The 27622-nt window shown below is 40.5% G+C and overlaps 2 protein-coding genes across 3 annotated transcripts; one reads left to right on the top strand and one right to left on the bottom strand.

Moving 5' to 3' along the window:
- Window positions 1–600: 600 nt before the first annotated feature.
- LOC147269355 (polycystin-1-like protein 2) lies at window positions 601–25247 on the bottom strand. Of its 2 annotated transcripts, XM_086183430.1 has the most exons (43): window positions 25132–25247; window positions 22672–22815; window positions 22315–22586; window positions 21131–21289; window positions 20445–20633; window positions 20062–20172; window positions 19512–19659; window positions 18808–19037; window positions 18308–18718; window positions 18103–18209; window positions 17852–17981; window positions 17315–17513; window positions 17003–17114; window positions 16779–16920; window positions 16317–16499; window positions 15574–15716; window positions 14956–15135; window positions 14497–14634; window positions 13324–13470; window positions 13110–13234; window positions 12911–13031; window positions 12405–12533; window positions 12086–12311; window positions 11115–11305; window positions 10810–11040; window positions 10122–10223; window positions 9824–10002; window positions 8978–9124; window positions 8634–8833; window positions 8262–8479; window positions 7963–8179; window positions 7116–7582; window positions 6277–6373; window positions 6044–6184; window positions 5777–5962; window positions 4525–4855; window positions 4211–4344; window positions 4009–4136; window positions 3768–3928; window positions 2688–2898; window positions 2449–2550; window positions 2239–2370; window positions 601–1465 (listed from the first exon to the last, which is right to left on the bottom strand). In XM_086183430.1, exons 2-43 carry the CDS (start codon window positions 22683–22685, stop codon window positions 1316–1318), a joined length of 7341 nt encoding a protein of 2446 aa, XP_086039556.1. In that variant the 5' UTR covers window positions 22686–22815; window positions 25132–25247; the 3' UTR covers window positions 601–1315. The 2 variants fall into 2 exon arrangements, with proteins under 2 accessions (XP_086039556.1, XP_086039551.1); XM_086183425.1 differs by having other exon boundaries at window positions 22315–22815.
- On the top strand, window positions 24872–27477 carry bola3 (bolA family member 3). The gene is made up of 4 exons (XM_086183442.1): window positions 24872–25054; window positions 25175–25298; window positions 25596–25684; window positions 26018–27477. The coding sequence occupies exons 1-4, from the start codon at window positions 24992–24994 to the stop codon at window positions 26081–26083; spliced, it is 342 nt and encodes a 113-aa protein (XP_086039568.1). The 5' UTR covers window positions 24872–24991; the 3' UTR covers window positions 26084–27477.
- The last annotated feature ends 145 nt before the right edge of the window (window positions 27478–27622 follow it).

Here is a 27622-nt window from a genome sequence, read left to right as displayed (position 1 = left end):
TTACTTTCATTTCTCTTTTTAAAAATGTACTGTTGAAGTTGTCTTGTGCAGTTTTTCTTGTCTTACTTTGTTTTTTCATAAACTAACGATAGAGGTCGCAGCGGGATTTATTGTTTTAATGACATTCCTTTTGTGGATTCTCCCGAAGCTTATGATAGAGGCACATCAACCTTTTCAGAGTTTGCTGATGTTATTTACCTCTTAATTTCTTTTTGTCATCATCGCTATAACGTATTTATAGTCACACCATTTTATTATTGCACAATAATGAACAGCAGGCCTTTACATGAGTGAACCTCTATACATTTAATGATATCTTGATCTGCTCTAAGGCCAATTCGGCATCATTAAGGCACAGCAGACAATACACATACTTGCACCACTGTGACTGTGATCGCACTGAACAGTACATAATAAATGTGATTACTTTCAGGCATCTAGCCAATCATCCTCTCTAGTCATCATCCATGTACATTAGGCATCGTATGCTAACTGTAACAGCAGCTCACTGAAATGGTAAATTTGGAACCTATGAAGATATCAGTTATATTCTGATGTTTGTCTCACAGGCGTCAAGATCCTATCACACATTACTCTGTATTTTGACCGTACACCTAAAGGGGTATCTTGTTGAATCTGATAACACAATATATAGTAGCAGCTGCAGTTTGTTTTATCTGCTCTTTTGTATGCAACAACCTTCGTGCTTGCTCCGTCACATAGTCAGCGTTAATTATTTAACAGGCAAAAAGCGATGTTTACCAAGTCAATATTAAACCAAGAATTAAGTTGTCACCATTGCTTGTTTGTGCAAGTGAGTTTGATACCTCTTGTGAGAACATGTCATGAAAATACTTTAATGTGATGTGAAATATCATCTTATTATGAAGACAGTTAAGAACTTTCAGATGACCTTAGTGGATAACGCTGCACATGAGCATACAATTACACAAAAAAGATGTAAAACTAACTGTGTTTGTGCAGAGATTAAATTATTTCAGGAGTAAGATTGAAGCAAATACAAAGTTGCATTTCTTGCCATGAATAGTTTTATGTAATAAAATCGTTATTATTATGTTCATCAACACAAATATACAGCAGATTAAATACAGTGAATAAAACAGTGACAGCTCTGCACAGCCAAATTTATAGACCTGCAAGGGCTAACATGCAGTCAAGAGGCAACAGCAGGATGGCATGAATAAAGGAAGCAAGTCTTAACAAGCAAAAGCTGAAGTAAAACACACAGTGGGGTCTTCTGATGTTGATCTTTTTCTCTTTCCTCTGGAACACATCAACCCCTGACATTATGACTTTAAGAAATTGTTGAGGGTCTGTTATTTGAAGCAGGTGAAATACCAGGTCTTTCAGTCAGGCCATCGCCGCTTTGTTTCTTACATTTTATTCCAAACAAACTGCAGAGTTTCATTAGCATCAGGTCCACTATTTCCTCCTCTTCAGACGGCTGTAGAAAAAGAAAGAAAACAATTGCAACAATTGGACGACCTGAATTATTTTAGGATGTTCCTATACTTCAATCTCTAATAGGTTTCTTAATCTCACAAAGATGTTTTCTCCTTCTGCTTCACCTTTTTTCTTTCTCTGGAATGCAGAAAGAACCAGCTACACATATTTAGCTTGAAGCTAAAGGTGACTTGACAACAAACAACAGCAAAACTGTCCAGTTACAAACTCTCAAATTCATCATCCAGGGTAATCCATGTCTTCTTTATCCACCCCCAATTATCAATTATATTGGAGTTCACTTTCAGCTTCAGTTTAAGGGTTTGTGGATTACTGAGCATACAAATTAATTAAAAAAACACACATAAATTATACCAAACAATGTGCTTGAGAATTTGTAAAGAGACATTTCTGGGACAGTTTTGCTGTTGTTAGCTGTCAGTCGTCATTAGCTTCAAGCTAAATACATGTGTCTGGCTCTTTCTGCTTTCTGGAGTCACACAGGAGTAACACAGGAGGGGAAGACATCTTCCATGAGTACTTGAAAGGCAAAAATACAGCAATGCTTTAAGATTTTACTACATTTATAACTTGATTTTGTACAGTGCATGTGAAGATATACCAGAAGTTTATTCTTTCTTTGTCAATTTCTAAGAATTGTCTCTGTTTTTGGAAATGTCTTCTTCATTTTGAGATAGTAGCCACGGTTGACTACAAAGAAGACACTGGCATCAGCAACATTCAGCCATTTCAAACCCTGCATGTGTAACTTACCTTGTGATGTATCTGTTCTTGACTGAACGCCACAAGGATGACACTGATGAAGAGGTTCAGCACCACAAAGGTCATGAACACGATACAGGAGCCAATTAAGAAAGCACCGAGCACTGGGTTGTAATTCAGAACCTGTAAAAAGGATGAGATACACTGAACAGCGGCTGCTGGTTGTCATGATAAGCTGTGGTACAATTAAAATAGTCTTACTTCTTCATAGTTAAAAATGCCCAGCTGCAGGCTGACCATGGTTTGAGCGGCATCAAGGAGAGTACGATAGGAGTACAATTTCCACCCGTACATGAGGTTAGACTGAAAAAGAAAAAGACAACTGAAAACAATGGAACATTCATTTTTTTGATAAATAACCCCCCCAGCATGTAGATAATTTATAAAGAAAAGCATGGACTCCAGCAGCACTTTGATGTTCAGTGTGGGAAACTGCTCACAGCGATGGAGTAGGCCAGGAACATAATTGTCATGACCACCAGGAAGCCTGAGATATCAGTCCAAGCTCGCTGGAGTGTGGCTGTGATCATGTGCAGCTTGGGGTTCAGTCTCAGCAGGTGCCATAGTTTGACTGTAGCCAGCAGCACCAGGAAGGCAATCAGATACCCCAGCAGCGCATCAGCCTTGGCCGTCTCATGGAAACTAGCATATCTGGTGGCAGAGCACAAGAGGACACACCATTCTTTTAACAAACTAATGGAAAAAATGTACAGTACAGTGCTCAAAAAACACACAAATGCATATTGTTGTTCGAAAAAAATAATGAAACAAAAATGTTGGAAGTATGATTTAAAAAAATTGGCACAACTATTAGAATAAGCTGATTAAATAGTTTTGTTCCTGCTTGACAGTTGAGGTAAGTATACTTTGAATGGACTGTATAAATTGAAGTTGTTTTCCTATTTTAGATGCTGTTCACACCCATACAAGTGTTGTTTGTTATTCTGTTTGATTTAACATGCTGGCTGGTTGAGGTTGGCTTCGTCAACTATGGTCGGTATTCAATTAAGTCACGAAACTATTAAGCCCTAAATTGGGACCCAGCTACTTCCCGGTTAGCTCCGTTATTTCCATTATTTCATCAACAGGAAATTAATTCTACTCTGCTTTTAACAGTAGTTTAGACAGGAAGTTTGCTGTTTCCACTAACTTTCTATTCTAGAGAAATGAAAAGGAATTGATTGATATGAAACATTTGTTGGATGAAACTAACATTTCAGCAGTATGTCAATATATTAGATTTGGGAATCCTACAAAAAAAAAAACCAGCGTGCACAGTATTAAGGCTGTAGTCGGGAGGGCTACTTTCAAAGCAGATATATGGATCATCACACCTAAATAGATAAATGGAAGGACAAATTGTACTGGAACATCTCTGGCAAATATTAATTTTGGGGTAGATTATCAACCAAACACATACAGTCAGGTTACTCCAAGGCTGGGGGGGTGCCTCTCGGACGGTATCCTTCATGGAAGTGAGATCTTGTTTGTCTACCAGAAAAGAAACAGTCATAACGTACTGATCTTTGTTGTTGTGGTAGAACTCCATGTCCCGCCTCCCCAGTAAAGTCCTCTTGATGAAGACTGACAGTGCGCTCCAGCTGAGAATGATGATCGCCAGCTCAAGGAGGTTCCATTTACTCTTGAAATAAGCCCACCGGTGCTGCTTCATCAGCTTTCCCTGTAAGGACAAATGAAGAAACTTAGTTTATATGGTTTTAATGTGGATGGATTAAAATAAATAACCTGGCACATAAATACCTGGCCAAACATGTAGTATATAATAAATAGAAAGTAGATGACTTCAGAGGCCATGACAAAGATGTGGAGGCCACCGGTTGACTGGTACAGACGGACACTTTGGAGCTCACTACGGAACTGGAAAGCCCCTGAATGAAACAGAACATGCTTTAATCATTGCAATTTCCTCTTTAATTGTAATAGTTGAACTTGGACTACCCACCTATGGCTGTAGTCTCCAGCATGAGTGTGACAATGCAGAAGAGGTTGACGTTGGCATTGTACACGGTGAACTCAACAAAGAGTGCTTGGGTGTACACGTCAAGCCAGCTGTTGTCATGGAGATACTGGAGCGATCTGTATTGACACCACGGAACGTTTCAGTTAAATACAGCAGATCAATATATTATATTAAAACATTAAATGATATCAAATTTCCAAATATAAATCAACACTGAAGAATTAATGTAGGTTTGAATTGATTTTACACTGAATTTACACTTTTGAGTTAATTGAAATGGTTCCTTCAAGTACTACCTGCTTGAATTTTCTAAATCTGGCCCCAGTTCCATCACAAACCCTCCTCCTCTGTAGAGCTTCACGCTGCCCCAGGTGGGGTAGGCTCTGAGTTTACCCTGGGACTGGTACTTCCAAGGGCTGTAAAGATTCTGTGAGGTATTATCAGCCACAGAGTCGCTCCAGCATGGACCGTAAGAGCCCATGTCCTCCAATTCCCATGAGTAGGGAGCGTGACATTCGTGCACAGACTTCTGCATAGACTTAGCAATGTGGCAAGAGTTTTTCTGCACCCTCACCTGGCGAAGACGAGTGTTACCCACCAGGTTTGAGTTTCCATCTGTGATGAAACCTGTGATAGAGTCAGGTAACAAGAACAGGCCCAGGATTAGTCACATTTTTGGTGTCCCTTCAAGCAAGTGTTTTGGGTTGTTTTTTTTTTGTTTGTTTGTTTTGTCTAAGTGATTTAATTTATGGGGCGGCACGGTGGTGCAGTGGTCAGCACTGTCACCTCACAGCAAAAAGGTTCCAGGTTCGAGCCCCAGCTCAGGGGATCTTTCTGTGTGAGTCTGCATGTTCTCCCTGTGTGGGTTCTCTCTGGTACTCCAGCTTCCTCCCACAGTCCAAAGACATCAAGAGGGGACGAGGCTGATTGATACTCTAAATTGACCGTAGGTGTGACTGTGAGTGTGAATGGTTCCTGTCTCTATGTGTTGGTCCTGTGATGGACTGGTGACCTGTCCAGGGTGAACCCCGCCTCTCGCCTGAAGGCTGCTAGGACAGGCTCCAACCCCCCCGCAACCCTTAACAGGATAAGCGCCAGACAATGGATAGATGGATGGATGGATTTAATTTACTGTTCATGACATGGAGTCTTAGAGGGCATGGGAATTCATGATGGCATGAATAACACTTTTATCAGCTACAGGTGACAGTTTGGATTTCAATCTAGGAAAAAAAGGGGGAGCTTTTTTTCACAAATATCTGTCCTGCTCATCTGCTCCAGTCCCTTTGCCACTATGGGGCAGCACTTGGACAACCTGCTCTCTGTCTTATTCACTCGAGGAGACCAAAAGATTTTCATACTCAGACTTCCCTCTAGAAAATCCCCTGTAACATTATCGCAACAAGTGAAAAAAGGGCATAAGTTTCCTTTCTCTAAAAACAATAAGGGTATTTACCAAATAACACACATAATGAGGAGAGTGGAATCATTCTGTCATGTGTGGATAAAGAGTTGTGGATGTTAAAAAAAATACATGCAAAACTGTACCTGGGTAATCTCCAAACAGGCTGCTCAGCAGAGTTGTGTTTGCCCAGTTGAACACGTCTTGAATACTCATACTGTCTGAGATGCCTTTGCTGAAGCTTTGGCGGATGTGCTGGGTCAGGAAGTAAGCGTTGGGGTCCCTCTGGCCATATGCCACAAGTAGCAACATCCACATAAATCCCATGTAGGCTGCACAACACAAAATATCATTCTTTGTCAACTTATTGTATAACTTCAATTTGTGATGTGCGTCAATGTGGGGTTTCCTACCAAGAATCTCACGGATGAGGGCAAAGACTTTCTGCTCTTTAATCATGTTGTTTCGCATCTTCTCCATGTCGGTTGGAGGTGGCGGCTGGTAGAAACTGCAGGTGCTGTCTCTTCTTGCTGCTCGCACTGAGTCAGGATCACCTGAGCAGGGAATGAAAGTCATGTGTTCAATTTTTTTGTTTTTTTATCACACAAAACAACTCTGCTGAAAAGCATAAAGAATACACCTATACCTGAATTTTTCAGACTCTCATCTACGTGAGGTTCTCCGTACTCTTCCTGATCAACTTTCTTCAGAACAAGAGCAAAGAAAGCAGCAAAACCAAGAACCTGCAGACAAAGATTTTCAGACTGTTACTGTATGACCTAGATTGCCTTGCAAAGTAATATAATAAAACCTACAACAGCTACATCAAATGTAAAATCCTTCATTCATTCATTTATCATTTTGACAACATGATCTTAAATTCTGAATTTTATTTTATCTTTCTCAAATTGAATTATCTCTTTTTATCCATTTTCTATACCACTTATCCGTTAAGGGGGTCAAAAGCCGGGGGGCAGGAGCCTATCCCACCTGACATTGGGTGAGAGGTGGGGTTCACCCTGGATGGGTCACCAGTCCATCGCAGGGCCATCAGGAGCAATTAGGAGCTCAGTGTCTTGCTCAAGGATACTTGGACATGGTCAGCGGGGGAAATGAGGATCAAACCAGCGACCCTCAGTTGCTAGACAGCCACACTACCTCTGAGCCATGGCACCTCTCTTCTTTTTAAAGTATTTTTTACATTATTTTCAATTAATAAATATTTTTATTTCATTATTTTTTCGCCCATGATATTTTATTAAATTGCTTCCCTTAAATGAAGCATGTTTGTTTTGGGTAAGTGGAATAAAATAAATCAACATCACACCAAGAACCATCCCAGGTAAAGCTGGTTTTGGGTCCACATACCATTGATATGTCTTTCACTGTAGGACATTTTACTGGTAGGAAATGGCCTGTCAATTAATATACATCTTAATTACATAATCCACGTTCTCTCTGTATACTCTGGCTGGATATTCTCACCTTCAGTGGTTGGGTGATGAACAGGCTCTCAAAGAAGGAGACAACCATGGAGATGAGCCAGCTGATAGAACGGTCTTTCCCGTAGGTCAGTCCGTACATCATGGTGAAGTATCCCGAAACACCACTAGTTGCAATCACTAGAATCCAGCCGACGAACACAAACCACCATGGTAGCCCTCCCTGACAGCACTTCTTGCTAGGGGCCCCACTGATGCTCTCCTCTGGACTGGGGCTGCTATCAAACTGGTCTCCATCCAGATTGGATGGTGGAAGGTGGTACTCCAGGAGGCCCTTCATACCTCGAACTTGCTGCATGGCTCTATTGTAGCTGTCTGGGTTTGGAAAACGTGACGGTCCCAGAAAACCCAGTTCCTTCTCAACATGTTGCAACTGCCGGTACAGATACCTGCTGTTGTTGCTCTTCTTTTGAACCCCGTCTGAAGTCTTCTCAGGGCTGCCCCACACACCTGGGGAAAGACAAAAGAATTTAAAGTTTGTTCATATTTCAAATCCATAATGCCAAGCCTTTATCCTAATACCTAACATGTGCAAATTTAAACTGAATTAATTAAGCATAATTTCTTACTCCATCAAAACAAACATTTTCTTCTTTTATGATAAAATCTGGGGGGGGGGGGCAGCGGCGTTGAGGTATTTCTCCTCAGTTTCAACTGTATGAACGTGATCCCTCTCAGTGGGTAAACTCTGAGTAAACAAAGGTTTGATCACATCTCTGTTAGTTTTGTTGTTGTTGTTGAGATAGAAGTTTTCACTTTCATTTAAAAGTGTGGGTATTTTTATTATATTAATTGACTTTACTGCTAAAAAGGTAAAACAAGAAGTTTACCTTGCACATCGACAGAGCCTAAACTGAGGATCATAGAATGTTCCCTTTTGGAGGCGTCACTGTAGAAGTCACCAGCAGCTCGGTTTTGCTGCCTGATGATGTCTTCCACCAAAGACAGCAGAGTGTTGATATCAGCCTGCTGGCCAGGTCTCAGCTCCAGATGAGGCAACGGACTCTTCATGGCCTTTGAGAGTGACTGGGCAATTCTCTTAATGTCCTATTGTAGAAAGCACAAGTACCTGAGACACGGACAACGAAGCAGTTTCTACTTTCTGACTGTGCTACGGACGCTTCTTCACCTTCATCACAGTGTCTGGCGTGATATCCTTCTGGTCTCTCTGAGGGGAGGACGTCTGTGAGGGGGAAACTCGACCAGTCTTCCCCTGCTTGGACTTGTCTGCCCTCTCTCGTGGACGAGTATTTCTGAAGATGCTCACAATGAGCAGATTGATGGGAAACATGATGATTGAACTCTGAACACCAATCATAACCTGTTGCCACGTGAACTCGATGTGACCTGCAAAGTGCAAGGAATGAATGCATCAGTGAAATGTGTATTTTTTCGGGGGGGGGGGGGATTCACATACGCTAAGTTATGATTTTTATTTATCACAGTAATAATTTCTGTTGGATCCTTATCAATATCAACTGTAGGAATAAACAGTTCATACCCAGGTCCATGGTCTGCTCGGAGGGATCCGTGGGGATGCCCCAAAACATGATGCTGGTCAGCATGGTGCACAGCAGCAGGGAAAAACAGCAGGATACTCGCTGCACACGGGTGAAGGTGCTGGAGGGAGGTCGACTAATTACAGAGAACCAGATGTGGCCATCACGGAAATCCTTGGCTGTCTTCATGAAGAACAGATTACTAGAGAGAAATGCACCCGAGGTTGGGATGGAGAAATTCAGATTTTTTATTTTTTTTAGATCAGATTAGATTCCACTTTGTTTACATTTAGTAGAGTGGAGGTACAGAGCCAATGAAATTCATTAAAATATATAAGATTCTAACCTGAATCTCTTCAAATCCTCCTCTGTGGCTGCTGGGAAAACCTTGTCAAGTGTGCAATCTCCCACATCGACAGCCAGCCAGGAGTTACATAGGAAGTGCCATTTCTGACCACTTTCCAGATCCTGCACCATGACTTTGTTGACATACCTGCATGTCACATTATTAATTGTTTATCTTGTTGTCAGGAAATGTACAAATTCCAGCTTGACTTGAATTTAGTCATCTTCAAATCAACATTACTACATCAATCAATCAGACTTTGTTTTGCGCTTTTCATTCAAATGCTTATAAAAAGACAAAGTAAAAATGCTATCTGCAATGAGGAAACGCCAGAAGAGGGGTTTTAAAAAAACAAGAATTGATAAATAATACTAAAAGAGAGGCAGTTTACTTAATAAACTATACATAAAAGTTATTCATTATTATGATAAATATGATTATCGTCTTTTTTCAGGATATGCAGGTGGGGAAGGGGTATGTGTAGCATCCATATTTGTGTGTACATTTTCTGGAAAATCTAAAAATGAATGTTTTAACACTAAAAGGAAAAGCAAGATAAATAAAATAAATTATGTTTATATATATATATATTATATACAACATATTACACATGTACACACACATATATATTTATAAATAAATGTGTGTACGTGTGTGGTATTTTAAAATAAATTCCTTTTAAAATAATACAAAAAATGATAAAAGATGAAAGACGGGACGTAATAAAGTGGATAAAACTAAAAATAAGAGGGAGAAAATTCTGATTGCAATGCACAGAAAGGTATTACAAGAAAAGCAATCCAGAGAATGACAGTATATGTATCCATGTCATCCTCCACCTCGTACCAGGCAGTATGTGCTCCTGAGTTGTCGTGCCACAGCCTGATGCTCTGGAGCTCTCCGAGGGAGAAGTGTGTGGTCAAGAAAAACACGTCCTCTCCACCCCTTTCAAACACAGGTTTATCAGGGTCTGTCAGGTGGTGGGGCTCGCTTTCCCCCTCTGCACCCAGTAGAGTTATCGTCACCTAAAACATTTCAGGCCAACATGGGGAGAGATTCCCATCAGAAATACTCTGTGACAGAAACTTCAGACTGAGAGTGTTACTGTCTTGTATTCCTTGCTACCGAACCAGACATCGCTCACCTGAGAGGAGGTGGAGGCACCGTGGCGATGACCTGTGTTGACCTTCACAATATAGCAATACTCAGCCAAGGGGTCGTTATCGTCAAGCACTGTTATCTTGACCTTTGTGAACATGTATTTGGGAGAAGTTCATTTATTGATAATTCAATGGCCTTGTTTAGAATTATATTAATAAGGCATAAAAAGGTCAAATCTGTCAAAAAAATGTATGTGTGTGACAAAAAATATCTCAAGTCTATATTTGAGTGAATATATTTCGGAGTATGTCAGAGCTGCGACTTCATGTGAAATCTTTTTTGTGCAGATGTATTTATCCGTACTTATTTTTTTATAAATTGGAAATTCCGCTACCTTTCAAACTAACAGTAACATGAATTATGTTTCACTTTCCTTTTATGGAGCAGGTTTAAGTTTTGTTTGACATCTTCAAAAGAAAAGTCAAACTGAAACTTTCTGGCATGAAGCCTTTAGTCTTCTGCACCATTGAGGCACTGCTACAAATATTTCCTTTACATGTCAAAGCTTAATTTAACTGACATTTATTGGTGATATGACATAATAAAATTTATTGATTATCATGAAAATCTATATTGTGAGTCTCTGTGCTCTAGGGCACATTCACAGTAAAAATAAAAAAAACAACCTGAAAATCACCAGATACTGTAATTCTAGAAGAACTGAAGTGTACCTTGGCTGTGTCCAGAATGTCTTTCCTGCGTGCCCATACAACCACCAGGAGATAAGCGACAAAGATGGCCCCCACAAAACACACCACCACAGGATTGTTTGTGAAAGTGGCAAAAAGTTCTGCTGTCCGCGACACATCTACCAAGTTTGGCATGACAAAGAAAGAACTGCCAAAGAAAGTTAGGTGATTACAAAGACACTGAGTGACCAGAGGTGTAGTGAGTGGACCGACCTGCAGACAAAAGAAAAGAAAAATCAGCACTGGGTCATCCTTCACAGCTCACTTTCAATGATGCAAACACTCACCCTGCAGCCATCTTCACTCCATGCTGACTGCGTTTCATTCCAGTATTTGCATTGAGCCGCGATGGTCATGACATTGACTGTGGCGTTAACTGATTTGACGCCTGGCTCTACAATGGGTTTGATCACAAGGAAGTGCACTCCAACATCTCCTGTTCTATCTTTGGGACCCAGCACCCAGGTATATTTTTCCTCTGTAATAAAATGACATCATGACATGTTAATGTATAAAAACACAAACTTGCTCAGTGTGGTGCAGTTTCTTGAACAAAGCCACTTTTATATTTACGATTCCAAACTGTTAAAGGAATGGCCAAACTTTTTGTGAAATACACTTTTTGTCAATAATGTTTTAGAACCAGGCAAGAAGATAGAGAACCCTCTCTCTTCTCTGTGCTCTTTACAGAGCGCCAGACCCCCGTCGGCAGACTGACTGCTAGTCAGCTGAGCTACAATGAACGCCAAAAACGGGGCGATAAAGAAAGACATCTAAAAGGTCACCAAGCCACACCGACAACTAATACTAACAATGGCCGACTTTGCAAGGGGGATTACTTCTGGACAAACCAAGACCCTGATGCTGATCTATTTGAACTGGGATATACACAGAGGAGGACATGTAGGCTTTGGAAGCTGAGAGAGCAGGACGGGAGGGGAGGCTACAGTCAGTCATATCTGATAGAATTACAGTATCTGGTGATTTTCAGGTTGTTTTTTTTTTATTTTTACTGTGAATGTTAAGCACAGCTCTAGAGCACAGAGCAGAGAGGGGTTCTACTCGTTCAATTCGAAAAATGTTGTGATCCTTTAAAAAAAATGTATTCATGGGCATGTCTGTTCTGTTGCATCAGAAGCAGTTCCTGACACTGCTTGTTGTTGTGCCAATGCAGTTAATTTCACTTCAACTGTACGATTTTGTTCTATAATACAGTATGTATACTTCAGTAAAGTAAATTTGGAATTTTTAAAGATACCTTCTTTCAGATTCTCCAGAGGGAACTCTGTCTTGGCTACATAGTTGTCATCACTTGGATAATCCTTGTATCCCAGGAATAACTTGAAGGAAATGTCTTCTGAGGGCTCCATTTTCAAGACAAGTGTTACATCGGGTAAAGGAACCTCAATTATTAATGTGCTGAAATTGGCCAGATCCAGGATTGTGCTGTTCTGCTGCCCAACGTCAGGCCGAGGAAGGAGAATCTGAAAATCCCAGTCATACACAAGCTCATTATTTTAAAGAATCTACAGATTTGATTCAACGTAAATGTATTCTGAAATCACATTTCACTGTACCTCTATTTCTTCAGGCAGGTTCTCAACAGGGATGACTGTGCCATTCAATCTTGTCAGAGAGACAGATCCTACAGTTCCTACTATGCTCTCATCCTTCCAAGAATATGGATTCTTCTCAAAACTCATCATCTGGAAAATGTTTGATAGATATAAAAACAGCATCCCTCAGATTATTTTAAATCTGGAGGACTAAATCTGATCTGATTATGCCTTTCGCACAACAATGTGTGAACGAAGTAATGCATCTTTCTATCTAGCATTGAGGGACAATGTTTTACTGTTTTCTTTTTGAAAGTAAAGGATGCACAGAAGTCAAACAAATGTGTCTATGAATATTAAACCATAAAGGTTTCCTAGTGGATAAAACTCAAATAGGAGCAGGGCACATTAATAATTCCAGTAGAACAGACCTGAAATATTTTGTCAAACTTTAGTTGGCAACTGTTTTTGTTTTGTTTTTTTAAATCACACGTACTTCTACTTCCCTCCTATGTCCACACACTTACTCTCACATCCACCGGCTCGTTTGGGGAGACGACATCAGCAGGCAGAGTAGGGAAGGAGAATCGAGAGGAGCTGTTTCTCTGCACGTTTATATCCTGCATCTGCATGGTTCCTGGAGACACTCTGCAGGGGAGAAGAATCAAATCATGTTGTCATTTCAGGGCATGCTAGTTAATGTTTTTAATAACAGCTGTTTCTCACCTGTTGACATACACACTGATCTGACCAGAGTCAATGATGGTGGGGTCTCCATTAAGCTTCTTCTTATTCAACAGGGCACTCTGAACGTTGCTGATCCCGGTGAGAAGTGAACTCGAGACTTTTTCCTGAATAAAAGATATCATACGTTGTCAAGTAAAAGGAAAAAGACAACCTGGACTGAGAAAGAAGTGACAGACAGCAGTCTTGTCCTTACATTTGATGAAACATTCAAAATATTACTGGCTGCTTCAACTATTGGTGCAGCTACTTGTACAACTTCTTCATCATCCTTGTCATCCTGTTTAACGCTGAGAGTGTTGAGGGAGGAGCTGAGGTCTACCAACAATGAGCTTGCTTCTTCCTGGTGAGGAAATGCAATAACAGAAGAGAAAAGAGTTGATCCTGTCAAAGAAGCAGGTTTCAATCATTAAAAAGAAACAAATTGAGTTTTTTTAAATTCCTCTTTCTTTGAGAAAGTCAAGCTTTGTAAAAATGTGCCAGTGGCACTTAGTGACGATGTAAACATAAACTATCTTACGTCCAAAGTTTTTGAGTGGAACATCAGCACAAGCAAAGTCAAAGCCCATGACAACTTTCTCTGTTCCTCTTAAACAACTCACTCCACCCTCCACTGGAGCGTATCAGTTAAACCCACGAGCTTTCCTCCTACATTCAACTCACTGATCTGATTTTTTTTAAAATTTCTATTTCATAAAGCCTTACTTCACCTGTATAGTGCATTTTCCCTTTCAAATGCTTACAAATACCCATCTTGAGCAGATAAAGATATTTCAACTCCTGCAGCACTTCTTTGTGACTCTAAAATGCAGAAAGAGCCAGCAAAGTGAATTTGTGGCCACCAACTATAAATAACAGCAGAACTGTCCAAAAAATGTCATTTTACAAACTCTTATCCACATCATCTGACACAACCCCTGTTTTCTTTATCCAGCAGAATGCTCAGTAATCCACAAAACACTTTAATCTAGTTTAAAAATAAACTATAAATACATAACCATCACTCTCCTGGTTTGGCACTGCTGTGGACAAGCATGAGAGTGTTGGTTTAGTGCTGACGGGAGGACTCACAGTTGGTTTGTTTTTTGCTCAAATTAAATCGTATCAATGCATTTGACAGTTTGTTAAGTTCCAGTTTTGCTGTTGTCAGTAGCTGGTTAAAGGGGTTGCTTTTAGCTCCAATATACATGGCTGGTTCTTTCTGCATTCTGTCACAAAGACATGATGCAGGAGGGGAAATATGTCATGTGAGCTCAAAACACATGAGTATTTGAAAGATAAAATGTACTTTTTTGGGTAAACAGGTATCTTTACATCTAGACTGCTTATTTGGTTTCAGTGTTATTGAAGAGGTACTTATGTGCCATACTTGAGCAGAGGGACTGAGCTCGTCTGAGCGCTGGGTGAGTCCAGCCACAGCTCTGGCTGTCACTTGCACTTCTTGACTTGTGTTGGTCGGGGAGTCCAGCAGAACTGTGGTCAGTTTGGTCAGCATCTGCTCTCTTAGCTGAAAAAGAAGGAAGCCCAGACAGAAATGAATGTTTGTGTGCCTCAAATTTGTCCCACATCTATTCTCAGTTCAGTTCTCTTATGGCCCACGTTTGGCCTTGAATTACGCCATTTACTTGGGTGAATGTGGCTGTCTAAGCCTCAGCCACAGTTCCATCTTACTATAGTTACTCGTAGCTGACCGAAATCAAGCCCTACTCAGTGTCAAAACCGGGCCGTTACTGCAAAAAGTATCCTGAATTGGGCCCAAATGTGAATTAATTTGAAACCAGTAAACTTCCTGAACATCCCATCAAACCATTTAGCTGCCCACTGTTACCTTTTTCCTTGCATCCCTCTGATCCTCGCTGGTCTCTGTGTTCAGCATATCAGATACCGAAGTAAATATTTGTCCGAGTGCCTCACCGGAGAGCAAACCTTGTTGCTCTAACTGAGAAACAGTATCATCCACTGCAGACTGGAGGGCCTCCACAGATGAACTGGACTCACTTGGTCGTACCTTAAGGAGATAAAGAACCATTTTTTATTATCTCTAATGATTTGAAGAACTTTATCCCAACTGATGTTATTATTATACATTGGATGTCTCTAACCCAGATCCCAAATCACATCAAAACAAACTAGCTACTTTGAGTTACATAGGCTACAATTTATAAGTCAACTTAGTTTTATGCACCTGTTCTTGAAAAAAAATTACATTATAGTTTATAAATGAAAAAAAAAATACATCCATTTACAGTTGGCAAAGTTAACAGGTTCACCACAGGGCCGACACAACTGTTCACATTCACACCTACAGGCCACCAGTCATCTGATTCAGAACCCTCTTGGTGTGGGCCGACAGTGCAAACCAACTGCACCACAATACCACCCAAATGGTAATAATAACAATCTGATTAAAATCTCTATTTGTTGTTTCTGCTGGCAGATGACCCACCTGAGTATAGATAGTCGTCGAGGCTTCTTCGTATCCATTTTTCACAGTGACAACAACAGACAAACTGTAGTTGTTGTTCTGATCTCCAAGAGGCAGGAAAACAGATTTCACCACATCTGTATTACTGCAGCGCAAATGTTTGCCTTAAAGACAAATGAAAGTGTTCAGAGCAACAGTTGCATTCTTCATTATCTATAAGTGTATGTTGAAGGGCTGAACATGTGGCAACAACAGACTGATTTCAGGTACAAAATATTCAAAAGAATAAACAGATGATGAACTTTCCATCCATCCATTTTCTTCTGCTTATCCTGTTAAGGGTCACAGGGGGGCTGGAGCCTATCCAAGCAGCTTTCAGGCGAGAGGTGGGGTTCACCCTGGACAGGTCACCAGTCCATCACGGGACCAACACATCGAGACAGACAACCATTCACACTCACAGTCACACCTACGGTCAATTTAGAGTATCAATCAGCCTCGTCCCCTCTTGATGTCTTTGGACTGTGGGAGGAAGCTGGAGTACCAGAGAGAACCCACACAGGGAGAACATGCAGACTCCACACAGAAAGATCCTGTGCTGGAGCTGGGACTTGAACCTGGAACCTTCTTGCTGTGAGGTGACAGTGCTGACCACTGCACCACTGTGCCGCCATGTGAAGGGATTTATTTAATGTGCAAAGCCAAAAAGAAAACTGGAATCATTTCAACTGGATAAAAAGGATAAAAGTGCAACATGCTCTCACCAGTGTCTGTTTTGAAGCAGTAAAGGCAGCTGCTAGAGCAGAACGAACTGGGTTTGCAGGTGAGGTTGAACCCATCCAGAACAGTTCCTGATGGTGGAAAGATGCTGCACGAGGGTGCTGCTGGTGCTGGCTCTGGACCTGGTACTGGTAGCGTATACTTGGCAAAACCTGGCTCCTTCATATCTGACACAACATAAACACATTGTAAATATTTTTTTCTTTTCTGTTCAATTCTTTTGCAAGTTTCAATTGAAAGAAAAATAAAAGATGAAGTTTTGATTCAGGTGTCCTATATAGAGCCCTGGAATGACCATTGAGAGGGGGAAAAATGTGGGTTTTGAGAGAATTATTGTTTTGAGGCCACAAGATATAACTTGTTCCCATGTAATAGTTATGATTTTTAATGATTCTAATAACATATCATGAACAAAAGGAAATCCTGACAGTAAGATGGAACCATACCATAAGCAATCACAGTGATATTGTTCATCGAGTCTCTTGAAACTTTTAGTTGTTGGCTATTCACAACATACTCCACGTTGCCGTCCTGCTTCTCTATTAATGGACGTCTTCCTGCCGTGGAGTAACAGTTTTCAAGGTTTCCCTGGGAAAATGAAATAACTTTTTACATCATTTGTCCATCATTATAATGCTTTAAAATCATTTAAGTGAAATTTCAGACTTACTGTTAAAGGTTTGGGATCCTCAATATACCAAACTACGTCTGGACAAGTTGTCCCACAGCTGAGTAGTAGCTTTACTTGTTGATTCACATCTATTGAAGTGCAATTATCACAACTGCAAGCATGACAATAAAAATAATGAACACACACAATGGTATTTATTGCGTCACGGCTCACCATTCGTGTCTGCATGTACACTCCAAAAGCATTTGGTGGATATCCCTGGCAGTTGCAGGCAACTAATAACATCTACTAACATGACCATCAACAAGCTGCAGATTAATTTCTGGGAAAGTAATCAAAAGTTTTGTCTACCTGATTGTGATGTTTTTGAATTCTTTCGGAACAACAGTGATGCACTTGGAGGCAGAAGCGATATCAACCCTTTTCCTAAACCAGGTTGCTCTCTTCACAGTTACAGTATATAGGACCATCTCAAATGGATTTGGAAGGCAGTGTTTTTCAATTACATGGGTTTCATCACTTGTTGTGTTTCTGCATTTGCAGTGTCCTTCTGTATGGATCGAAAAAAGCAAGCTATTAAAATGTTGTCCTTGTAAAAAGAATTAAGAACTATTACCCACATACACGATGCATCCAGTCATGAAGAATGCACTTGATTGTTTGTGTTCCCTGGGATATCATATCAATGTGAGGTGACGGTGGCTTTTGCTGACCAAAATCCTTTCAGTTCTTCCTCGAATCCCCATGAATATTTGTGCCAAATTCTCTCAAAGCCTCTTGATATATCACATGAATGAGACTGGTCGAAACATTTGACAAACAGAAGACCTAAAATCATAACACCTCCAGCCAACAGCTGCCGCCAGGGAAGAGGCAGGTAGAACTTACCGCAGCTCCATTTGAAAAAGAGTCCCTTGCTGGGTAATGATTCACTTCCATTTATCCTCATTGTAACATTCTGAGTGTAGTCGGCCAACGTATCTGGGGTAGCACTGATCTTCAAGTCATATGATCTGCTCTGTAGATGAAAATAAAACTGAATTATTGTGGATGTGCTATTGGATACCTGTACTGCACAAACTAGGCTAGTTCATTTCATCAGTGTATAAAGGAGCTTTGATACAAATGTATGTACATACTGTGTTCTTAGAGTAATTCTGGCAAGCTTGGCCTATTCTCTCGAGGTCCACGTCCAAATCAGAGGCTGAGAAGGTGTTCACAGCTCGCACATTCACTTTCAAAGATCCTTTCCAAGAAAAAAGTTTCTGTTCAAGAACTTTGTTCATATGTATCACTGAGTAATTATATATTGAGTTTAAATTAATGAACCTGGATGTTAAGTACCTTCAATTGGGCTGGTAAATTTATACGCATGTAAGCTACCATTGATCATGTCTCTGGTCTCGGAGAGAGTGCTGTTGGCTCCAGCCAGGGAGAAGAAAAGCTGCACTGGGGCTCCTCGCTCCAGCGAAACACCAATGATGAGATCAGTGGAATCAGGACACTCGCCATCCTCTGCTATCACCATGGCCTGCAGACCCTCCACAGGCTCGAGCACACACAGCTCCAGCTCAGTGGACACAGAACGGGAAGTGATGTTGTTAGAGGCAGTGAGAGTCAGGTTGATGCAGCCCTGGCCAAGCTGCTCCACTGCACTTGGACTCAGTGTGATGTTGTGGGCTGTTGCTCCTCTGTCCACTGATGAGTTTGCCACCACGTGCTCTTCATACTGAATTGTGTAGGTAACATTTGTACCTGTTTATGACAAGACACAACACTATTCTAGGTTACAGTTTTATTTTTTTCAAACAACATTTATCACCAAGAGTGTTGGACTGACTCACCTGCTTCAACCATAACTTGAATAGTAACAGACATGCCAAAAGGAACTGTGCATTTACTGCCATCTTCTGACATGTTCTTGCCATAGCACCTGACTGTGCCAAATTCTCCAACTGGCTCTTGAATGGTTATGGTTTTCTGAGCTGCAACATGCCACTCACTGGTTGAACACTCCACAGCAACCATGAACACACCAGGACTGGTGAATTTGTGCACCACTGTGCTCTCCATCCTGCCGGACAGGTAAATACAGTCTAAATCATATAGGCTTGTTTTTTATTTCTATGTTGCTTTTTTTTTTTTTTTTTTTTTTTCAAATTTTGGATCTATATTTTAAAGTCTACAACTTTGTCCTATATCTAAAATTTACTGTAGAATGAAGTCAGTATCGGCCGATATTTGACTCATAGCAAATAGGATGACATTCACTTGAGTGAAAATGAATCTCATGATGTGAAATGTTGTATCAAACAGTGTTTCCCAAATGTGTAGGTGCAGGATTAAGTATACAAAACTACACCAACAAATCCATCACTTCGGCTGTCAGCCATATCGATATTAGCTCTGAAGTTCATAATTGTTTCATTCAAACATTTTGACTGACTTGACACTTCGCACAAGTTCATGAAAATGAGCCCTGAATGTACAAGTGACATCAAAATGAAACGAAGATGTTTCAGTAAGAATTTAACAAAGTGTTGCTCACTCTTCGGGGCTGTAGGGATCAATAGTGTGGCCGTCTCCTGCGTTCAGGGCGCACGTGAGGTTTCCCTGAAACGGTTGCAGGAGCCACTTTACAGTGATGGTGACGTTATCAAAGACAGCTGCCAGTTTACTCATCAGTAACTGGAGTCCTGGAGGGGGGGGGGGGGGGGGTGACATCACATACATTACATCTATAACACAAATATCTGCTCAAAGGCTGGTGCTCTCTATAGAGGTTTGAAATGGACTGGAAATATAAAGGTACTGTACAATTTACATGCTCACTATGGCTGTGGGACACAAGTGTGACACACTTCTGAGGTGAAATTTGATGTGCAAGTTTAATTAAAGAGAATATACTGTTCTGCAGGAGAATAAGAAGAAGATAACAGAACATCCAGTGTGTTGCCTGAGCGTATCAACATAAACCACGAGTTTGGCGAGTAGCAAACATCATTGTTGTATACAAACTTATTGTTTGTCATTTTGTCAAATCTCTCCCATCATATTTTTGGTCACTGGAACTAAAGGGGACACGCTGGGAATCTGACCAAGTTTGCAGTGGTACTCCACAGACAGGTAACTTCCCAGAGCAGGACAGGGTTCACCAAAAGAGCTCAGATCCACTGGAGCCTGACAAGCCTGCAGTCCGTGGCAATGCTCTGTAAAAACACATCACAAAAACACAAGTTTAGCGTGCGATGATCATTTTTCAAACTGACTGCATGAAATTGAAAAGTACAGAAGCCCATTTCATTCACCTGAGGGAAAAAAATCCCTGTTTTTCTATGAAGTTTGGGAATTCTGAATGTAAATATGTCAAACAAAATATTCAGTGGTGAGTAAGCCTATCATATTTAAAACAAATTGGGGTTTTTGCTTTTTTCGTTCTTTTTATAATAACATGAACATATATATTTATGCTTCATGATACCTGTCACAGACTCCGTGACATCTATCCAGCTGCATTCCTCCTGGGAAGATGCTGGATCGGGTGTCAGCTTGGACCGGCAGTAGTGAACGGTTTTTCGGCCATAGAAGCTGTCGTTGAGCTCTATAACGTGACCAGAACCACACTGCAAAGTGGCATTTTGGCCGTCACAGGCAATAGATCTCCCGGAATCTGAGATAGAATTTAAGAATTATAGAGGAGTGTTGATGTAACTGATAAACACATGAATAAGTTTGTTAGTTGACTAAACTTTTTTGATTAAAATTTAAAAAAATAAAATTTTAGAGTATCAATCAGCTTCGTCCCCTCTTGATGTCTTTGGACTGTGGGAGGAAGCTGGAGTACCAGAGAGAACCCACACAGGAACAGGGAGAACATGCAGACTCCGCACAGAAAGATCCCGTGCTGGAGCCGGGACTCAAACCTGGAACCTTCTTGCTGTGAGGCGACAGTGCTGACCACTGCACCACCGTGCTGCCATAATTTTAATAACATGACTAAAAATTGTACACAATTTAGACAAAAGCATAAGAAAAATCAGCAGACCAAAAACCTGAAGACACATTGAGACACACAGAAAATGCATTCAATTTTCACAAAAACTAAACTAAAATGTCATTATAAAGACTGTAAATATAATCTCCAACACAGATTGGTCGTGTGCACACCAAACTGGCAGATGAAGTTCAGGTCCTGGCTACAGTTCCCAGTAGCCTCCCACTGGAAGCCTGAATCTCGGCGGATATGTCCACAGCCTGCGTGTGCATCAGGCATATTCACCCAGTTGTTATAGCTGACATCAGAACCATCCAGCCACGCAAGGGAGCCTGAGAATAAATGAAAAATTATCTAATTTCACTTGATTTTAAATTTAAACTCCACCTCTTAAGAAGTGAAGTTGCAGGGTCATTTAACAGGTCTGTCATACAAGGTGTAATTTTGGCATCTGAGATAAAACAACAAGGCGAGTGACACCGTGTGAATGAATGATGAGGAGTCCATGTGAAGGGTAATAAAGAAGCATTTGTAAATCAGGTCACTTGACAGCAAGCCTATTGAGAGGCCAAACTGAATGAGAGCCGTCTGCCATTATGCCTGCTGCTTGTCAGAGATATCCAAACGTCCCAGCGTTAAACCGGACACCAGTAGACAAGCATGTCTAAACCTACACAACAGCCTGCAAGCTGCTTCAACAGATAACAACCAAGACCATCATTTCATTAATGGTCACGTTTCTTGGTCTATTTTGTTGACTTTTTTTGTATATAGATTAGAAAATCTAATTAATTATGTGTTTTTAATGAATTAATCAAAATTAACTGCATTTATTAACTTATGTATACTTATACTCACACACAAACAGACACCCACATATATGCACACGCACACACATACACACACACACACGCACACACACACACACACAACACATATATGACAGAGAAGAACTCCAGCTCACTGTTTCCTTCAATTGTTGTGACAGCTGCAGGTTTATTGGGAACAACCTTTCAGCACACAGACCTTCATATGGGGTTACTTGGTGGGTTTGTGTACATTGTAATTGAAGAGGACAAAGTTTGTGTGTGTGTGTGTGTGTGTGTGCGTGTCTTTTTCTATGTTATAGTCTGCTTGTATGATGCACCTGTCATACAGGTATGCAAAATCTCTACTCATTATTTATGCTATAGGTACAGTATATAAAGCAAAATACTAAAAAGTTGTTTCAATTTTACAAATTTTCATCAGCACCTGCAGCATAGATTCTGTCAAACTGGCATTAGAACACAGGTACAAAAACTAGATTGAAGTAAAAACCAAAGCTTGCTGAGGTTTATGTCTCATGTCCTCTCACCCTCGCCTGCAGCAGAGTCCAGTGTGAGGTTGGCAGCAGCAGGAGCCAGCCCCAGCCACCAGTCTTTCCCCGGGTCCAGGTGCTTCTGAAGGAACTGCTGTGTTTCATCATTCAGGATGAAGGCAATGTGTCCTCCGCCTCTTTCACACCAACCCTGGGCGCTGAGGAATGATCTCTGCAGACCCACAAATTCATAGCAGGAGCCATCAAAGCCCTCCTGGTATTCAGGGCATGAATGAGCTTCTGGATCGTCCGCAGCATAGCAAGTCCAGCTGAGGAGAAGAACCATTAAAGTCAGCAGAGGGAGAGCAGAGCTGTCCATCTTGCTCTGCGCACCTGCCGACTGTTACCACTCACTCTGCTGACACCATGACTTTAAAAGGACACTGACGTCATGAAGTGTGACAGTGATCTGCTTTTTAGGAGAGCTTCTCACATTGACGGTGTCCTTGATGGCTTTGTGTTGAGCCCATAACTTGTGTGCACAAACAAAGCTCAGGCCTGTAGAGAAAAGAGAAAAAAGCTCATTGTCAACAGCCTCTAATTGCTGCTCTGCCTCCATTCATGGAAGGCTCACAGCCTGCAGACAGAGATAGGCTTCTCCTTCAGACCTTCCCCGCTTTGAAAATGTTAATTTGAACTTAAAAAGGTCATTCAACTGTCTCATCAGCCTGTCCTTGTTCAGACTGATAGCGTTGTACTGAAACACATTAAAGTCACAAGGCGGCAGCCCCCCATTAGAAATGTGGCTGCAAAACTTGTACTTTTAATGTCAGGAAAAGCAGAGGATTAACTATAAGCTATTAACTATGAGCTATGAGCAGGCCAGGATGCATTCGTAGACCACAGCTAGAAAAGCTACAGTTCTGCTGTGCTTTTATTCAAGTTAGAACCACTGCATGTAAAAAAAGGTTGATTTGTATATCGTTTCTCCATCTGTGCTGAACGACATCCAGCTGGGCTGAAATGTTGCAGCTTAAATGAAGAAGACAATTCAACTGGGAGCAAATGTGGATTCAGCACCTGGTAAACCAAACTGTGTGGTTGTATTTTTGTTGTGATATTTTGCAATCAGGCGTATCAGATGTCTATCACACCATGCAGATATTTCTTTTTTTTATATAAAACAATGACTAACTAATGACATTATTCTACAATACACTGTTTGCCAATGTATGAGTAGATCAAACTAATTTTTCATTTTTAATAAGACAGTTTGCGATTCATGAAAATAAGTTTCAGTTTTGCCTGTCTATATGAATGGAATTGGGACCTTCTAGTATAATCCTAATGTTTAAAATTCACTAAAATCTGAATATTGTGATAAAGTGTATAGTATGCAGAATGATGTAAATGTAGGCTAACAACTGTAGAAATTTCCTGTTTAATCAGCATTCATATCTAGTGGTGCAACGGATCACCATTGATCCGTGATCCGGTCGGATCAGTATCTTCGGTTCGGTACACACGTGATCCGCGGATTGATTTGATCAGTAGCGCGGTCACGCAGTTCAATCCAAATACTTGTTAGTGTTGCGTAATGGCGAGCGGAGGAACTGAAGAGCTCGAGCGCCCGGCGTCGTTTAAATCTCCCGTATGGGAGCATTTTGGCTTCCCCGTCAATTTTAAAGAAGGAAAAAGGTTAGCTGATAAAACCGTGACGGTGTGTAGGCACTGTGGCACCAGAAAGCCATATGAAAGTGCGAACACATCGAGCATGGCCACGCATTTGAAGCGACATCACCCTGGTGTTTCACTGAAAGGAGTGAAAACGAACGCTGCTCAACAAACTCTTATCACCACGGCCTTTAAACAGCCCCTTGCTGCACAATCTGACCGGGCTAAAGCCATCACAAAATCTATCGGTGTCTTTATAGCTGCAGACATGAGGCCATATTCAGTTTTACAAAATAAATGAAAGAAAGTTGTTTATTTGTCTTGTTTTATTTTTTTTATTTTATTTTTTTTTGCTGATCCGAAAAATGATCCGATCCGTGGCTCTGATCCGTGAAACGATCTGATCCGTGAGTTTTTTGATCCGTTGCACCCCTATTCATATCCATGTTTAACAATATTTTTCATGACTTTTCCACACCTTTGAGGAGAAACGTAATGAGCCTATATACTATGAAAAATCCGATTACACGTGAAAATTAAACCTCAATAGCTGCTGAAGTGTACATTTAAATTAAATTAGTGACAAGTTAAGTGGTTTGATACAACATAAATATGTAGATCTATTAAAGTACATTAAGTATATAAATCCAAATGTTATGTAAGTCTTTCCTGAACCACATAGCAGGTGTATATATAGCAAATAGAAATTTCATTTCATTATGATTTAAAAAAAAACCTTTTCAAGCTTTGAAATTGCTATGTTCAAATGCCATGAATTTTCCATTTTTTTCATGACTGACTGAACCCTGTTTATCACATGAATGGGTTTATTCTATTTCTTCACATACAACTAGTGAGAACACACAGACGTCATAAAGTTTATATTTTATGCAACGAAATTAAGGATAAGGAGTTTTACAAACGGTCAAGTCAGCGTGCGGAATCCCCGGATAATGACGTCATATTCCTGGGACGACGTTATCTAGGGACATGACAGCAACGACGTACAATAACAGATTTCATAAATGTTACATGAGTAAACGGACGGCACAACTTAGTAATGTTGGCTTGTAAAGGGACCGGTTCTATCATGTCTGCACTCCGGATACTTCGCTTTCATCGAGTAAATAACTTTACTCTGTCTTCCCATTGCTGCGTAGAGGAATATCCTAGTTATGCTAACTAATGCTAACTGCTTACCGCTAACTTACCACCCGGTTCCTTGCTTCTTTTGCCCCCTCAGGTCGCTCTCCCCGGCCAGGTGCTGAGACGGCTGTCCACGGTGACAGACGGTGAGGTTCGCATCTCAAAGATACTGAAGGAGAAATTCCCACTGGCTTCATCTCTCAAAGTTGTGGATATATCAGGTAAATAAGGATCTATTTTCTGATTGGCTGCGTTTAATTTGTGGGCAGGAACCATATTAAACGCAACATGTCCCAAGATTTAGTGTCAGCTACATTATGTAACTTTATTTGTTTGCACTATGATTAAAAACAGCAGAGAATGATCGCGAATAGTGGGGTTGTGCAGTTGAGAAGGTGGATCCCTCAGAGATGATGACGCACCTGTTCTTACTCAAAGTGTAGTTTAATTAGTTTAGATAAATACATATTTTTATGCAGCTGACCGGTGATTGTTGTGTCATCTTTTGCTGTGTTTAGGTGGGTGTGGCGCCATGTATGAAATCCATATAGAGTCTGAAGAGTTCAAAGGAAAAAGGACAGTTCAGCAACACCAGCTTGTCAACCAGGTAAGTCATGAGCCAGCAAAATCCATTATTCATCCCACAGCTGGGAAATTTACAGTGTAAATGTACACTGTTACATTTCTATCACTATTAAATCATGCTGTAGTTCAGAGGGAGGTATGTCGTGTTTTATTGAGGTATTTGTAATTGTTACCGCTGCAATTGCCCGTTAACAGTGAAGTGTTCTAAATGTGGGAATATGAAAAATTTTCAGATCTTTTAAGTTTATTTATTCTCATGATTACCACAATCTTTTTGCGCTGAAATATATTAAATGCTTATCAGAGCCAAATTGATTGCATTCATTGATGAACTCTTTTGTCTTGTCCTCCGTAGGCGCTCAAGGATGAGATTCAAGGAATGCACGGACTACGAATATTCACAGACATTCCAAAACATTAGTTCAAGTTCTCCCTCAAATTGTGGACACATATGAGCCAGTGAAATTCAGGGGGAATCGTCAGTTCCAGTGGCACAGACAATTTAAGAATGTAAATAAATGTTGTATTACGAAAGTAATATTAAAAATGAATATAAGGTTTTGGCTTTTTGTTTTTGTTTTTACCATCAAGACAACATTTTCCTTGCAGGGTCCCTATTTTCCTGTATTTGTGTGTGTGTGTGTGTGTGTGTGTGTAATGCGAATGACCAGTTTTGAAATCACTCCCATGGAGTAAGACCAGAGCACCTGCAGCTCCAGAGCAAGCTATAATGTAATCCTATGAGGCAATTTTCTGCAGTCAAAAAACATCTAGAAAAGGTGCTTTTATCCACGTAAACAGACTTGGATTGTTATTATAATTCTTAGAGGAGATTGAATGTCTGTACCTTCAGTTGGATCAGTGTATATTTTGGTCTGTGTCCAACTGTCACTCAGGGAGAAGTCTGGCTCTGAAATCTCCCCAGAGTTGCGTTGTTGCAGGAAATCATTGGAATGCATTGGATTACAGAAAGTATAACTTTAATGCTACACAATAATAAAAACAATGGTGAGGGGGCATATTGGAATTGTGACAAAAAATGTTGCGCAACACCGCATGCAGCTTTCATAGACTTCCTCATCTTGATACGGACACCCTGAAGTTGTGGGTGGTTCTGATTCACTGCACCCTGCTGACCTCAGGTCTGCAGTGATCATTTTTAACCTGGAGGACTGCTGCCAATCAAAGACAAAAACTAATATCAAACACTTTTTCCTGCAATAAAATGTTGTTGCATGAGGGGAAAGACCCACTGCAGCCATTCTTTTTAAATTCTAAACATGTTGACAGCAATTATAGTCACTTTTGCTGGGAACGATTTGATTGTAGTCAGTTGCCCATTAGATTAAATTCTAGCATGATGAGGGGCTGCAGGCAGCTCTGCTCTTGCTCCATACTGGAGCAATTTCAAAAATGGTGATTTTCATCACTCAGTTCCCCTTCAAGATTACATATTTTAAGAACTGAAGGCTGCAAAACACACATAATTAATTTGTCAAACGTGAAGATTTGTAGACCTCTACTCAGCCTTTTGATAATGATAACCCGTCCTGTTAAGTAATTTACTTGCCGTATTTTCCATAACATTTCCAGCCGTCCTCTAGTGAGGACCCACCACCGATCTTTGAAATAATCCAAGAAAGACGTTCACACATCAGTAATTTGCCTTGTTGCCTCACACTGGGACTGAAACGTTTGTGTTAGTGTCCCATTAAAGTTAATTCATTTGAAGTGACTCAAATTATCAAAACTGCATTTGGATGTATTGTGTTTATGCAACCAATGTCCCTGTAACGAAAGATGCAATAAAAAAAAAAATGGTCCTATTTAACTTTTGTATTGGATTAAGTGAGATTTGGTATTGTCATTCATATATAACCTGGAAAATAATGTTATTTATATTTTGCACCTTTTAAAACAGTTACAAGTTGCTTCACAGTAAGAGTTTAAAAACCTTAAA

This window comes from Aulostomus chinensis, chromosome 2 (genome assembly GCF_037954235.1).
Source record: "Aulostomus chinensis isolate RoL2024-O1b breed Wild chromosome 2, RoL_Achi_v1.0, whole genome shotgun sequence".
Lineage (NCBI taxonomy): Eukaryota > Metazoa > Chordata > Actinopteri > Syngnathiformes > Aulostomidae > Aulostomus > Aulostomus chinensis.
Note: the sequence above shows the minus strand (reverse complement) of the source record. Positions and strands in the feature narration are given on the sequence as shown.